This window comes from Nyctibius grandis, chromosome 3 (assembly GCF_013368605.1).
Source record: "Nyctibius grandis isolate bNycGra1 chromosome 3, bNycGra1.pri, whole genome shotgun sequence".
In the NCBI taxonomy this organism is placed as follows: Eukaryota; Metazoa; Chordata; class Aves; order Nyctibiiformes; family Nyctibiidae; genus Nyctibius; species Nyctibius grandis.
Genome location: NC_090660.1, coordinates 112,001,872 through 112,017,743, shown reverse-complemented (window position 1 = coordinate 112,017,743; position 15,872 = coordinate 112,001,872). Strand labels below are relative to the sequence as shown.

General features: G+C 39.4%; 1 protein-coding gene across 11 annotated transcripts in view; it reads left to right on the top strand.

Moving 5' to 3' along the window:
• TSNARE1 (t-SNARE domain containing 1) overlaps positions 1-12,333 on the top strand; it is a 533,773-nt gene extending 521,440 nt beyond the window's left edge. For 9 of the 11 annotated variants that reach the window (XM_068396747.1, XM_068396744.1, XM_068396741.1 and 6 more), the window contains one exon: positions 11,440-12,332. Coding sequence is in view for 1 of the 11 variants with exons in the window: in XM_068396752.1 (XP_068252853.1) it covers positions 11,440-11,448 (9 nt within the window). In the remaining 10 variants the exon portion in view is untranslated. Of the gene's footprint in view, positions 1-11,439 lie in introns of all 11 variants that reach the window. The other 2 variants (XM_068396751.1, XM_068396752.1) reach the window with 1 other exon arrangement.
• Positions 12,334-15,872: the final 3,539 nt, after the last annotated feature.

Below are 15,872 nucleotides of genomic sequence, written 5' to 3'. Positions count from 1 at the left end.
AATGGAACCAGAGGCACAATGTAGAATATATAATGTATAACCGGCTCTTCAGTGACTACTTGTTATTATCTGCCCTCCCCAACAATCTTCTGTTTCTTTTCAAAAGAAAATGAAGACACTTCTGGAAGTCTATATAATCCGTTTAGTGATGCTGTTCATGATAGGGATAATAAACAGAGAGGAGTCAAATAGATGCAGCAGCCTGATAAATCTGACAGACCTGATTTCGAGGATGTAAGGACACCCACTCTTGTCAGTACAAAAGGAATGCTTCACCCATTTATTGCTTCCAGCAGCACCCATAAGCAGACACCCAGGAAAGAGTAATAATGGATGATGTACATAGGATATTCCCTCAGGCAGTGTCCAAGTCTGTGATTATTTCCTTCTCAGAGACTTCTGACACCATTGTTTGTTTAGTAATTCAGAGATCTTTCTTTGAAATATTTTCCCATTCTTCCCTTCAAACTGTGGATTTTATTTTATTTTATTTTTTCATTTTCGGTGGGTATTGCAAGAGAACATTCATATTAGAGGAGGGGGTTGCTTTTCTGTGTATGAAGAACATCATGGGAAAAACAAGATGGAAGCCATATCCATGTAGTAACTAAAGAATGTTTGAGATTTTCGTTGGATGGCTGTCAGTAGGATCTAGCATGAGAGCTAATACTTATGCATATTTCCAGTAATAGTGCCCAAGGAAATTAGAATAATCTGGTCTCCATATGAAATGGGAACACTTTGTGTGTACATTAAAAAAAAAAGAAAGCAAGAAAAAAAAAGCAGATGTTATCACTTCCAGGGCACATTTTTATAGACAGACTTTTTTCCTTATACTAGTGCTTGCAACACTAGTGTATCTGGTCCCTGAAAATTTCTTTATAGAGAAAATATACAAGGCGAACCATTAAAACTTGTGAACAGAATAATATAATAAAAACATATTTATTTCAGAAGTAAAATATAAAACAAGCAGGGTGGGATTAATTTCACTGAAGTCTAGACAACTAAACCTGAACTAATCACCTGATGCTCCCTTTCAGCCTAATCACAGAGTGGCTGGGGTTGAAAAGGGCCTCTGGAGATCATCTAGTCCAATCCCCTGCCAAAGCAGGTTCACCTAGAGCAGGTTGCACAGGGTCGCATCCAGGCGGGTTTTGAATATCTCCAGAGAAGGAGACTCCACACCCTCCCTGGGCAGCCTGTTCCAGTGCTCTGACACCCTCAAAGTAAAGAAGTTTTTCCTCATATTTAGATGGAACTTCTCATGTTTCAGTTTGTGCCCATTGCCCCTTGTCCTGTCGCTGGGCACCACTGAGAAGAGTCTGGCCCCATCCTCTTGACACCCACCCCTAAGGTATTTGTAAGCATTGATAAGATCCCCCCTCAGTCTTCTCTTCTCCAGGCTAAACAGACTCAGCTCCCTCAGCCTCTCCTCGTAGGAGAGATGCTCCAGTCCTCTGATCATCTTTGTAGCCCTCCGCTGGACTCTACCCAGTAGTTCCTTGTCCTTCTTGAACTGGGGGGCCCAGAACTACACACAGTACTCCAGATGTAGCCTCACTAGGGCAGTGTAGAGGGGGAGAAGAACCTCCCTCGACCTGCTGGCCACACTCTTCCTCATGCTCCCCAGGACACCATTGGCCTTCTTGGCCCCAAGGGCACATTGTTGGCTCATGGTGAACGTGTTGTCCACCAGAACTGCCAGGTCCTTCTCTGCAGAGCTGCTCTCCAGCAGGTCAGCCCCCAGCCTGTACCGGTGCATGGGGTTATTCCTCGCAAGGTGCATAGACACAGACAGGTTAAATGGCGATTTTTTTCCTAGCTGTTGAATAGATTAGTTAAAGGTGAGCTGAACTGTCCTCCAGAAGTGCTTGTATCTCTCCACTCTCTAAAGGGAAATGAGGGTTACTTGTGTTGATCTGGAGCACTTGTATTCAGCTGAAAACAGTCTCATCCATAGTGCTCCATATTTACTTGTCTGGGGCAGTAGAAAAAGGGACAAACCTGCAATAGACAGAATACTTCACTCACCTACACTAGAAGGATGGTGGGAAAGGTCAAAGGGAAAGTCAACTCAGTTATTCTTACCCTCTTTTATGAACAGCCAACTAAGGACCAAATGAGGAGGTATCCAAAAGACATATCAAGGTTATCTACAAATATTAGAGTTAATCCCTGACATATATGTGTTTTCCTGCCACAAGCCTTTGCTCTGATGCAGAAACTAATTGTGTTAGTCTCCCTGGTGTCTACTAAAATATCTCCTTTCTGATGGGATTAGGTTTTGCATTAATCTAGTACTTATTGCTAGTGTGTAAGTGAAGCAGCCATGTGAAGTGTACTTCCATTTGGTGCTTCAGCCCTGGCACCATCTGTATGAATAACACCAACATATGTATGTAAAAACAACATCACCCAGAGTTAATAACAGCTAGTGTTCAGATGGATGCAAAAAATGCATTATATTTACATCTATGGATTTTATTGGTTCTGGTTTTAATTAGTTGTCTGTACAGCAATTTATTTTCAGTACTGTTCTTCATGAAAACATTACAAGTTGCAGTTCTAACTCTAGTACTAGGAGTTTTTATCCATTACATCTCTGTCCTCATTGACCATAATAATTTCTGTTCCCTTCATAGTTAAACAGTCTTGAAAAAAATTCTGAGGTAGATTAAATGCAATTTATTGCATTTAAACATGCAGGGCTGCTGCACTGAAATATCCATTAGCGTGTAAGACAGCGACACTGCTATGTCCATAGTCTCCCTGTGTTTTTCTTTCCTCACAGGTGAGCTTTTCAACTCTCATTTTCTCTAGCTGTGCACAAACCTCATTATTCTTCCACCAGTTCCCTTTAAGCAAAACATAGATCATACGGTTCCTGCTCCCTTAGCTGAAATAGCTGGAGCTTAATGCTAACCATGTGTGTCTTCTGTGGGCTTTTTTAGGGTTTATCAGCTCTATTTCCACTAACATGTGAATGAGAATTTAAGGGTTTCTGTCACCTTTTACAGCTCTGATTTGCTTGCTCTGTAGTTAAATGCTGCTGCAAGGTGAAAGTGGTATTTCCCCATGGCTCTTGGCAGATTCTCAGGGATGGTGAAATAGTAATGATATGCTGAATGGGTACTGAGTGATTTGCATGCTAGGCAGCCTTGGCTACATACGCTAGTGTTTAAGTATCCATCTCCTTGAAATTGTCTTTCATGCAAACAGATATATTTTAATCTGAGTCAGCATTTTTCTTCCTGATAGTTAATCCAAGCTGAAAGGCAAATGCCAGTCATTCTGCGTGTTCCCAAAGGAACATAAGATCTGCCACACTGGTGCAAACTGATGATTCCTCAGGTCTGCTATCTAATCTCTATTAGTCTCTAGCACAGGATGTCTTATCTGGCCAGTGTTTTATGCCTTTAATTTCGGTGTTATCCTGAGTGCTTCCCAGAATAATTCAGCATATTCATAAAGTTGATTTTCTCTCTCCTTCCTCTCTCCATACAACAGAAGTTGCCAAATGTGAGTCTGGAAGCTCTTTCTTTCTAGGGAAAGATAGGCAGTGAGCGCACAGACCAAAAGGCAAGTGAGACTCTAGTCACTTGGCCATGAAATTTGGGGAATGGAGATGTGTATTGTCTCCATATTTATTGCCTTGGAGCCCTCTGAAGGTGAGGTAAGAGGGAGGAAAATAGGCTGTATAAGTGGTGGTGCTTCTGTCTTTTAAGATAAGATCTTCAAACTGCCTCCATTACAGTAGAAGTCTGATTAAAGAGGTGCAGTGGGAGCACTGTCCTTGCTGCTCTCTGCTAGCAGCTGTTGCCTGACAACCATACCACTTGCAAAAGGGCAAACAAAATCATTCACCTTTTTGTTCCAAGCGGCAACAGGAAGAACAAAACATCCTGTCCTGAAGTGCCGGCAAATCTAGAATCTCTGTGCTACATTCTTCTTTTTATCCTCCTCATGAGAAACAGGATTTCTCACTATCAACCTAACAATGTCTCCACTCCCAAAGCTCTCCAAATTGCTTTTCGAAAATAAAGAGATAGATGCGAGAAAAAGACTGCATCTTGTAGCTGAGCAAAGTTAATGCAGCTTAAATAGCAAAGTGAGCTCATGGATTGAGAAAGACCAATGCTATTTTCTTGGTCATTCAGTACCATCTGTTTAATGTCACTTACATTTAGATCATGCATTGCTGTCAATATTAACCTTTTTTTCAAGGCAACAAAATCAAGTCATAACCCTTCTGCACCTCGAGCCTTACTCTTCCACATTTCATTCATCTGAAGAAGATGGTTCTAGATAAGTTTCTTTAGTTTGTTCTTGGAATGTTATGAAGGAAATCCCAAACAACAGGGATGGTTTTTTGAGAAGTAGGATGACAATGCTTCTACAAGAAAGATAATGTGAAGAGAAAATGAATACGCATCTTTTGGAGGACGTATTCTATGAGTTGTGACCTTGAGAAGAGGGCAGGTCTTATTTTTAAGTGTTTTGATTCCTTCTCTCTCCTGACTTGCTTGAGTATAGGCATGAAGGAATTCTTCCTTTAATGCCACCTTATTTGGAGAATGGAATTGCTTGTTTACTTATTTCCATATGTCAGTTTTGGACACATCTTTGTTTTTTCTACCTTTTCACCATTTTCACCTTTTCACCAGTGCATTGCCATAGCACTGTGTAGATGTCTTGGTGGACCCTGGGCTGGAGCAATACACATGGGGATAACCCCTATATAAGGCAGTGAAGCATCTGCAGTGAGGTCAGTGTTAATGGTCAAAAGCAGGAGGTACAGAAGTGTTGAAGCTCTGTGGACCAAAACAACTGGCCAGAGAGAAAGCTAGCAAAATGTCATTGAGGCTTTGATGAATTACATTAGCGTGTAAGTGTGTGCTTCAAGTCGGTCCTGGGAACTCCTGAGAGAACTTACTGGAAGAACTTGTCAGAACCCTAGTTTTACACCTCACATAACCTCAAAAAATGCATTCAGGGCTTATGTCAACTGCATGACTCAAGTTACTGGAGCTTGAAAAGGGATGGTGTCTTGGATTAAACATTATCGTGTTAAAGAACTATGTAATGACTTTTCAATCATACACAACTCTGCCATGCAGAGTGTGACATGAGGGAAAAAATAAGTTCAGTACATTCATAAATAGGAGATTTTTGCCTTATTTTAATGTGACAAGACAGTGCTGCTGAAATTTGCCATTCACTTGCCACTTAATCAGAGTTGAGCTTGAGATGTTGCAATGTCATTACCTGATGTTGCACATATTCAACATAAGATAATTTAAAAATCCTTATACACATAATTTTGCTACTTCTGTAGCAGCATTTGTTTTTAAGAGGTTGGGCAAAATTACTGCTTCCCCTTCCCCTCTTCCCATCTCATTCATTATGTGTCACCTCCCAGGCCCCAGTCATTCCACCTTTGTGAAATGGATTTTCTCATTATCCCCAAAGTTTAGCTAGCAATATTCAGTTCTGAAATGTGATATCATCAGTTATGTTTCTTGCCATAATTATGTCATACTCTGCAGTTTTGGCTCCTAGGTGCAGATTCTGACACTGCCACAGACCTTTTTTATAGGTGTACATGACCTTATCAGTTGCATGTTTCTTAAAAACTTTGCCATGTACTGCAACACTGGTAGGGAATGCATTGCTAAGACAAATTTTTACAGCTCAGACATAGAAATGCATGGGGGTAAATTCCTACTAGGCACATGCCAATCTTGTAGCTTGAAGATGGAAAATGCTTGGGATGTCTTTTAATGTAGTGAATCCCAAGGAGCTGGCTTACAGAGACAACATCTTTCTCAGACCATGAAACAGTGCCGGTATAATGGGCTTGGGATTTGTTGTTGTTGCCATTGTTGGGGGGTTGGGTTTTTTTTGTTGTTTTGTTTATGTTTTGTTCCCAGTATCATGTCATTTCTCGATTTAGTTTTTCTTTAGGATCAACTCATACAATCCATAAGATACACCTATGTCTTAAACTTGTGGTAGTCCCTGAAAGATGACCATGTACTTGCATTAACATTTGCTTCTGGAACTCTTATATTACCAGTGATCTGCAGCTGCCAAATTAGAAGCCATTGATGTCAGGGCCAGAAGTCCTCTAAAATTCCAAAGGATCAGGACTTCTACTGGGGCATATTTCTAACCGGAAAAAGAAATTATTTCAGTGAAGTTGAATCAAAGGTGGTTGTGGGCCCCCATTGATGCAGTTACAAGAATGCACGGGAGAAATAAATGACCAAGTGAATATGAAGCAATATTGCATGGAGTATATCATCACCTTGCTATCTCTTTTCTGACAGAAGACTCTTGGGTTATTAGGTCTGTCCTGTTTTAAGAAGCTGTTGTTAAAATTCCAGTATAAGCTGAAATGGCCAGTGTGACTGAATAGAGCAGCAGCTTTCCTGCTGTGGCCAGTTGTGCACTAGAGAAATGTCTAAGACTTCTCTAATGAAAAATGGGTGTCATTTACTTCCCTAGAAAATTAGCGGAAGAACTATTTAAGAAGGAATAACAATAACTTTGATGAAAAATGAGGCTTTACTGAAGGAAAAAATCTCATCATCATATAGTACCTTTGAATAAAGGCCCAGATAAAGACTTAGGTCTAGAAGGTTCACAATGTCAGTAATGCAATTCTCAGACTAATCTGGTGTCTGATTAACTTCAGCTTCAAAGAGGCAGGAAATGCCACATATTTTCATAGTATTATGACTTTTGTCTTTTTTTTTTTTCCTATCATGAAATTCATCATTAAGAATTTATGTATACAATAAAGTAATTATATCAGGCCCAGGTTGAAACTATCATCAAGGTGATCAGAAAGGGAAAACGTGTCACAGAATCACAGAATCACAGAATCACAGAATCACAGAATGGTTAGGGGTTGGAAGGGACTTCTGGAGATCATCTAGTCCAACCCCCCTGCCAAAGCAGGTTCACCTAGAGCATGTTGCACAGGGTTGCATCCAGGCAGGTTTTGAATATCTCCAGAGAAGGAGACTCCACAATTCCCCACCATCACAAGTGGAAGAGATTCAGTTGAAATGAGTTACATCATGAATTGCACTCCAACTGCAGAGGAAGATTATCTGATATAGGGGTAAATTTGATATTTATGCCCAAAGCTGATGATCTTTTGAATCAAAATGTATCTACCATGTTGCGAAAATCTGAGAGATTTCTGTACCTCTCAGAAGTACCATGGTCTGCACACTTATCTCAGTTCTCTGGTACATCACGAAAAGAATATTAGCAACTACAAGTGACTAGAGATAGAAAAATGTAAACAACCAGAGGTTTCCTACTTTCCCTTCAACATTCTCTTGAGGGTTTTCAGAAACAGAAAACTTAGATCCTCTTGTTACGAAATGCTTTCTCCACTAGCAGCTTTGCAGATGAGTTTAGATTCTCTATCATGAATGAGATGCTATTGCAGGATTTCAGCTCTGTCATATTTGAAAGCCAAGTTCCAATTTACATCTGAAACTGGTGTAGAGTATACAACAGTTTCAGAGGAAAGCAGATAAATACAATATATTGTGACAGGACGTGGGCTTAATCAGTGTAGATTTGCATATGTGAATGGTTCAGTCTGAAAACATCAAAAGACCTTGGTGCCTTGAAAACAGGTTCATTAGAACATGAACTAGAACAATTATTAAAAAAAAACCCAAAACCCCAAAACCAAAAAATGCTGAATTAAACAAAAATGGCAAAATTGAGATAAGGACCTAATATTTCCTTTCTGTGGGCTGCAGCTCAGGATACTTGCACTGAGGGTCCAGCTCTAGCACATGCTCTCTCCCTGCATGAGTTTGACATGTTGAGAAGGTGGCTATGAATATCTCTGAAGAACTGTTTCCATGACCTTGTTTTCAGCACTCAGTATCAAAATCCATCTGTTCATTGTGTCCTATATTCTCCATCCTTTGGACAATTCATCAGACTTACGTAAACAGTGTGGGTTTACAGACCATGACTTTGCAGAGCAACTGTAAGAACATTCATATGGGCCTGATGCAAAGCTAGATAAAGTCAGTAGGAGTGTTTGCACTGACTTTAGTAAGCTTTGGATCAGCCCTTCTCTTTCAGTGATGAGGAATTCCACTTGATAATTTCATAGGCCTCCTTTAATCATCTCAGTCAACTTGTAATGAACATTGTTGTTTCACACTTTCAAGGAATCATTAAAACCTCTGCATCCATAATAGTCAACTACTATTAGTAATGGACCACAATTTATGGGGATGAGCCTTCTCCAACAGAGAAGTTCATTGAGGTTCATGTCTATGAAAAAAACTTAAATCTGTATAAATTTGCAAAAGTTAAAAGTTGTGTCATCAGAACTTATTTACACAGTGTGATGTGTGTCATCACATTTACTTAAAGACAGAGATCTCACTTGGTTCGAAACAACAGCAGGTAGGATCAACTTGGTTTATTATTCTGGAGAATTTATCTTCCCATGAGACTAGCTCTTTAATTCACAGGCAGAACTCTGCACTGTAAACTACAAAGGGGTGAAAGATGCTCTTCTGAAGACAGGGAGTGCTGTAGGATGGATCCATAGCTCCGGTTCCTATTGCAGCTTAGAGCTACCACACGACTGGAGCAGCTCTTTTTTTGCAGTTCACAGTGAAGAGGTTTGTTAGCCTGCACAGGAGAGTAATTTTAGCAGCCTGATCGCAGCAGGGGCTCTTATCATTTGCCCTTTCCTTTCTTGCCCTCTCTCTTTATGCATGGAAAAAAAATCAACAAATACGCCTGTTTCCTTTCATTGACTATGAAGACTAACACAAGACTGTATAGACCATGACTAGAACTGCTAAACTCAGCATAACTATTATGACAGCAAATAGTAAAAAACCCTCTTTAATCAAAACCTGAGTATGACAGAACTCAAACTCTTTTTCAGTAACTCAAAAGAACTCATTTTTATCCTCAACTAAACTAAAAACATATATTGAGTCTGTTGGTTTGTTGGCCCAATATATCTTTTAGTTAGATTGTGTCTGGAGAATCTCTCTTGTTACTCTCAAGAGCCAAGTCCGTAGATTATCTATTTCTAATTTAAATGGCTTTTGCAACGTTGAATATTTTCCCTGCCTGCAAATCAAGATTCATAATCCCCAGTAGCTTCAGAGCCTGCCAAGAGTAATGGCCTGTGCTGGTAGTAGGGTTTGTTTTCATGTCAAACATATGGTGCCTTTCATCCTAGTCCTTGGAGAAGAAGCCTGTCCAAGGGCCACAGGATCTGATTACACTGCATTCTTTCTCTTCTGTACACAGGCATGTGTGTGCCTACACGTAAGCTCTCTCACTCACTTGCACATACCCATGCATATATATGTGCATACACATGCACACATCCACACAATAAGCGTAAAGGAGCATGGCCAGCTTATTTAAGGCAGGTGTCTGTTAGAGATTGACTTGAATTTGCCATGTACTGATTGATTGCATTTGTGTCACGCAGTCATTGATTGCTTGGCATGAATGAGACTGCACTGAGGACAGTGCTAAGTCCAGACAACCAGTTGTCAGTTCTGTGATGCTAACACACTTTAGGCAAAGCGTTACAAACAGGTCAAGGGAGGTGATCCTTCCCCTGTACTGGTGAGAAACATCTGTAGTGCTGTGTCCAGTGCTGGGCTCCCCAGGACAAGAGAGAGACATGTACATACTGGAATGAGTCCAGCAAAGGGCCATGAAGATGATTAACAGCGGGGAGCATCTGACATATGAGGAGAGGCTGAGAGCTGGGACTGCAGCCTGAGGAAGGGAAGGCTCAGGAGGATCTTACCCATCTGTATAATTACCTGATGAGGGGTATAAAGAAGATGGAACCAAGCTCTTCTCAATAGTTTCCACTGACAGGGCAAGAGGCAATGGGCACAACCTGAAATAGATGAAAATTTGTTTAAACATAAGAAATTCTTTTTTTTACTGTAAGAGTGGTCAAACAGGGAAACAAGTTGCTCAGAGAAGCTGTGGAGTCTCCAGCCTTGGAGCTTTTCAAAATCCAATTGGACACAGCCCTGATCATCCTGCTTCAGCTGACCCTGATCTGAGCTAGTGGTTGGACTGGACGATCTCCACATCATCCATTCTGTGATTCTGTGACTTGCACAGGCAGTGAATATATTGTTGGTTGGCACCCATAGAAATGCCTTTCCACTTGTCTGAGTAACTGAGTGTTTCTAAGGCTTTTACCTATAGTAAAAAAAAAAAAAAGAAAAAAAGTTGTTCTCAGTTATGGGTTCAAAAAGAATAGACTTTTTCCATCCCTTTCCTTTCCCTTGATACCAGATTTAACCAGATTTTTTTTTACATCTCATATATACAAACAATATTCACTAAGGAAGCAGAGGTAGAATAAACACAAACACTACAAAAGCCTGCTTATATTTTTCATAGTGATGTTTACTGTAAACACACAGGCCTGCTTCATGGGATGGGTGAGTGCAAAAATACAATTTGTCTAACCTCAGAAGTCTATAGTGCTGATGACTGTCTTGGAGGTGCTGTCTTGGTGCTGATGTCTGTCCTTAGAGGCTTCTCTTATACTAATTTGAGAGAAACGTGCATTTTCACAAAAAATTGCCTCTTTTTTTCCATTAACATTGAGTAGTGTAAACATTTTATGTTGTAGAGATCTACACATGGTATAGTGAGTCCTTCCAATCAAGAGAAAGTGTCTACTGCCTTCATTGTATGGAAAAATCAAAACCAGACCAATATTTCTTAGATAGATTCTCTCCTGAAGAGTCCATCAATGTCACACTCTGGCTTCTACACCTAGTCCACTTTTCAGAAAAACATATTTTTAAAACTAGGTGCACCATCCTCCAGGTGTGGGAACTGCTGACATTGAAGAGAACACAAAACCTACTCTTCTGCTTGATATAATAGGCTATAAGCTGTATTTTCTTTATAAATTTGTTTTGTCGGTACTCTCAGTCTCCCCACTACTTCCACTTCCACAGTTACCTTAGACTGGAATCAGTGAAAATACAGTTTTCTGAGATGATGTCTACTTCATCTACTTTATCATTTTAGACTGGATATTAGGAAAAATTTCTTCACCAAAAGGGTTGTCAAACATTGGAACAGGCTGCCCAGGGCAGTGGTGGAGTCACCATCCCTGGAGGGATTTAAAAGATGTGTAGATGTGGTGCTTAGGGCCATGGTTTAGTGGTGGACTTGGCAGTGCTGGGTTAATGGTTGGACCTGATGACCTTAAAGGTCTTTTTCAGCCAAAACAATTCTATGATTCTCCTGTGTGATTCTTGTTGACTGTGCATTTTGGAATCACCTTGAGTAGCCACCCTTCCATCATTTGCAACTTTACATCAGCAAGGCTCTGGGAATCTTGTGAATACTTATCAGTTATTCTTGCTTTTGCAGAACCTGTGATCACCCTGTGAAGTGGAATGGATTCTCAAGGCGTTTCATGTTCAGGCCCTACGTCAATGTCTGCTTTACTGATCACACTGTATTAAAACTGCTATAGTCAACAAACACTAATTGTATGAAAGAAAAGCTAAGTTTTATACTGTGTGTTAGTATAATTGTGAATAATTTTTCCTTCTTTTTTTCCCCCTTCATTGCAGAAATATTTTACCGTATGTTACAGATTTTAATTATGTCCCTTGTGTATCTTCGGAATGCTATTTCTTTTCCTCCAGATTTAGTATATAGTGTACTGTAAGATACGTAGCTGTTAATTCATCTTTATTGTTTGTGGTTTTAATATGCTCTTGACTCCTGTTCTGCTTATTTAAAACCATGAAAGTCAACATGTTTTGTTTGATTCTTTTTTGTTGTTGTTTTTGTACATTTTAAAAATAATCTAGCTTGGATTCTCGTACTGTGCTCTGCCGCTTTAGAATTTGCTCTGCCAGATCTGAGCTAAGCAATTTCACAATTATATGTGCCATTTACAAACACATCAATTAGCTGTTTATTTGATCCCATCGTATGCATAGAAGGCCACATTTATTTATGAGAAACACTAGTGAAAGGGCAGGACAAATAAACATTAAGACATATTGTTACCATTTTTTAAAAACAAGAAGACCTTCAGTCTCTTAAAAAAATCAAGCAAGGCACTTCATGAAAAATATCAAATTTTGCATTTGATTTCATTTCATAGGTTTCAATGCAACGAGCATTTGGGATTTTGTTCCATTTTCCCCCGCAATATTTACTGCTGAAAACGTGATTGAAAATGCCACTTAAATTTATCTTTAAATGTGTCCTGTACTATAAATGCAGTTTTCCCAGAGTAAATAAAGCATTTCAAAAATGGGTTTAATTAAAATGTCATAGGAAGTATTGAAGAGAATTTCACAAAATGATAAGTTTTTTATTCTTCATGAAAAATTATATCTCTTGACAAAAAATTTTCTCACTAAAAAAAAAAAGAAAATCAGCTAACTCAATATGCTGAGTATTTTTGGTTACTGTGAAGGTTTAGAAAAGAATAACAAATATTAAACTAGATTCTCACCTGCACTGATTTCAATTACATGCTTCCTTTCCAAAAAGCTGACACAGTCTTCCCTCAGTAAAGGTTGAGCATAGAAAATGCTCAGCGAAATCTTGCAAGTGCTTAAGCTCATTCAGGGTCAAAACTGTGAAACTTCTTAAATCAATGCAGTTAGGTTTGGTGAAGAAATAAAAGCAAGAAATTCTGGTGGTTTTTCTCTAGATCTGTCCTACAAAAACTACATAACTGGATCATTATATGTAACATTAAATATTCAAAAGTTACTATTAAGAAAGGATAATTAATAGATGATATCCTTTTTTCCAACCAAGCTTAGTACTGGCATGAAATTACAAATTATGATACCTACTGCTTTACCTTACTACAGAGAGTTTACTTATGAAATAGAGCTCCCTACTTATATCCACTACAAACCGCAGGCTGCCTCTGTCAGCAAATTTGGCAAATCCTGTAGTGATGAAAATGATTTCCATCTAGTTAGTAAGAGCTGAAATGAACCCAGCTCGTAGCTGATTGCAAGCAAATATTTTGAGAGCCTCGAGTTGGATTTGAACAAGGGATCCAGAACAAACAATCCTTGCCCATTAGCTAATCCCATTCATTAGAAGCTCAGTTATTACCTCATTAGTATGATGCAGTGCAGAGACAGACTGATGGAGCTTTAAATGAACCAGCTTACACAGCAGATGGATTTGGCACTGATGACCCAGGTGAAGCATTTCTCTGCTGAAACTATAGAGGCTGCCTGGCTTAGAGCAAGCATGGACTCTCCACGTGGAAACATACACATACTCCCCCCTGTTGTGTATTATAGGTTATAATGGCAAATGTTATTTTAAAAAAAACACCAGTCCATAAAGTTGCTACAAAATACTATATTCATGCTAAGTCATAGAATCGGAGAATGGTTTGGATTGGAAGGGACTTTAAAGGATCATCTAGTTCCTAGATCTTAGGAAGAAATTCTTTCCAGTGAGGTTGGTGAGACACTGGCCCAGGTTGCCCAGAGAAGTGGCTGCCACCTCCCTGGCCATGTTTGAGGCCAGGTTGGATGGGGCTTTGAGCAACGTGGTCTAGTGGAAGGGTGTCCCTGCCCATGGCAGGGGGGTTGGAACTAGATGACCTTTAAGGTCCCTTCCAACCCAAACCATTCTATGGTTCTATGATTCTATGAAAAATTAAAAACATTCTGACAAAATAAATTAAAAAAAGGCACATCAGAAACATAGTGAGCTAACTACCCAATTCAGTTATTAAGTTGTCAGATCCTCTTACTCAGGAGTGGAACAGGAAGCCATTTTTGTCTCTAGTGCCTTAAGCTTAAGTGCGAACATGAGAAAACAAACCTATTTGGCATGTCTCTTGCTGTCACTTAGACAAACCATTCAGAAGCCAGTGAAATTTCTCAGGTCTGAGGTCTTTGCAAAGGGGGATGTTCTCCAAAGCTAGGTCTACAAAGGGATATAGGTGTCAAAACTGATACTGTTGTACCTACCATCTACAGTTCAACAATCTTTTTGACCTATAGGCCCCTTTTACGATACATGTGAAAACTTTTACAGGATGTATAAATCTACTGTGCTGGGAAGATGGCTGTTTAAGCTAACAAGGACAAAGTCCTGAGGAGCATCCCTGCAAGGCAGGACATAAAAACAGTTCTGCTGACTAATCTCAATGGTCCATATCACCTGATATTTTGTCTCCAACACTGGCCATAAACAAGCACAGGGGACAGAAATGGTACCTGTGATCCTTCCTCCCTAAAAATCTCAGTCTCCGAGCTTAATTTTTCCATTAAAGGGATTTTCTGATGATGGCTTGCAAAGGAGTTTCAGAGTTCTACTACTAACTGAGAAAGAGAAAAAAAAAGCAAACAAAACAGGGGGTTTTTTGCACTGTATTTGGCTTCTGCTGCTGTAATTTGATATCCCTTTTTTCCTTCCTTTCAAAAAAGGTGGTTAACAATCTGTCTCGATACACCCTTTCCATCCCATCATGATTTTGAAGCCTCTGTTATGTACTCCCTAAGTTGTCTCTTTTCCAGTGTGAATAGTCTCAGATGACTTGGCTTTTTCTTTTATACTTAGATAACTTGCATAGTTTGCATGACTTACTGTGTCAGTTGGCTAAAGGGATATTCTAAACAATAGCTTCAGACTATATGCCTGACTTTTAGACAGCCACAGATAGCTGAAAGGAGTTCAGTCTTTTATCTAAGCCGTTTTTGTGCTAGCAAGGCACCTATTATCTCCTATCCATGGTGCATTTTGATCCAAAGTCAACTGAAGTTATTGGACGTATCAGGCATTGTATTTTACTGTTCACCAGTTCTGATAATTTCTTAGGCAAGTGCCAGAGAAAGCAAAATGGAAATAGCAGTGACGGGCACATTTCTCTGCTTTAGAACTTCATGCCTCTGAGAGCATATGGAGTGAACATGAAAAACGATGGGGCAGGTCAACAGATCACTCTCTAACAACTTATTAATCTACAGTTCTGTTGGTCCAAGGGGCCTCGAGACACTGAAAATGGATGCAATTCATCCATTTACTTTAAGTGCATTAACCCACATAATTAGGTGCAGCCTCTTCCAAAGCAGCAGCCCAGAGCATATTAACGATCCCTCACATGGAGTCTGAACTGTGTTTCTCATGTGTTCACTCATTATAGGCTTCCACACTGTGAAACTGAGTTGAACCTAATTAGAGCACAAAGAAATATGGTTATAATTGGTCTGGAGCAGCTTAGCAAAATTTAATAAGGTAGTTTAATTGGCTGCTTCTTTGTATTACTGATTCTAGAATTTATCATTTGCTTTGGATAGTGGACCAACTCCACCTCACCTTGCCATGAAAAGCAAATGAATAAACCATATGATAATGAGTGGTAATTTGGTTGATGATTATACACAGTAATGGCAAAAATTGATGAGTTTCACAAAAAAAGTCAGGTAATCGTGATCCTTGGATGCTGTCATTAACTGGAATGTCTGTTTTAAGAGTATCAGATGCCATTTAGGAAAGAAGATAGGTCATTGCTGCTTTGTAACCTTTGTTCCAGTTATGACCAATGCTAAAATCCCTAACCATCATAGCTAGCAACTATAGGCACATGTATAAATTAAACCCTTTCCCCTTCAGATGAGTTGCTATTTGAAATCAACTGAAATTGGGTATTCTAAATGGCAGGCTCTAAGCCTTGAAAATATGGATTTCTATCTTTTTGGTTATGTGAATAAGGTCATGAAAATCTGCATTTTAAGACCTTGCAGAATCTTAGAGAGAAAAGCAACTTTTTCCACTGAAGCTTTTTATAAGACTAAATTGAT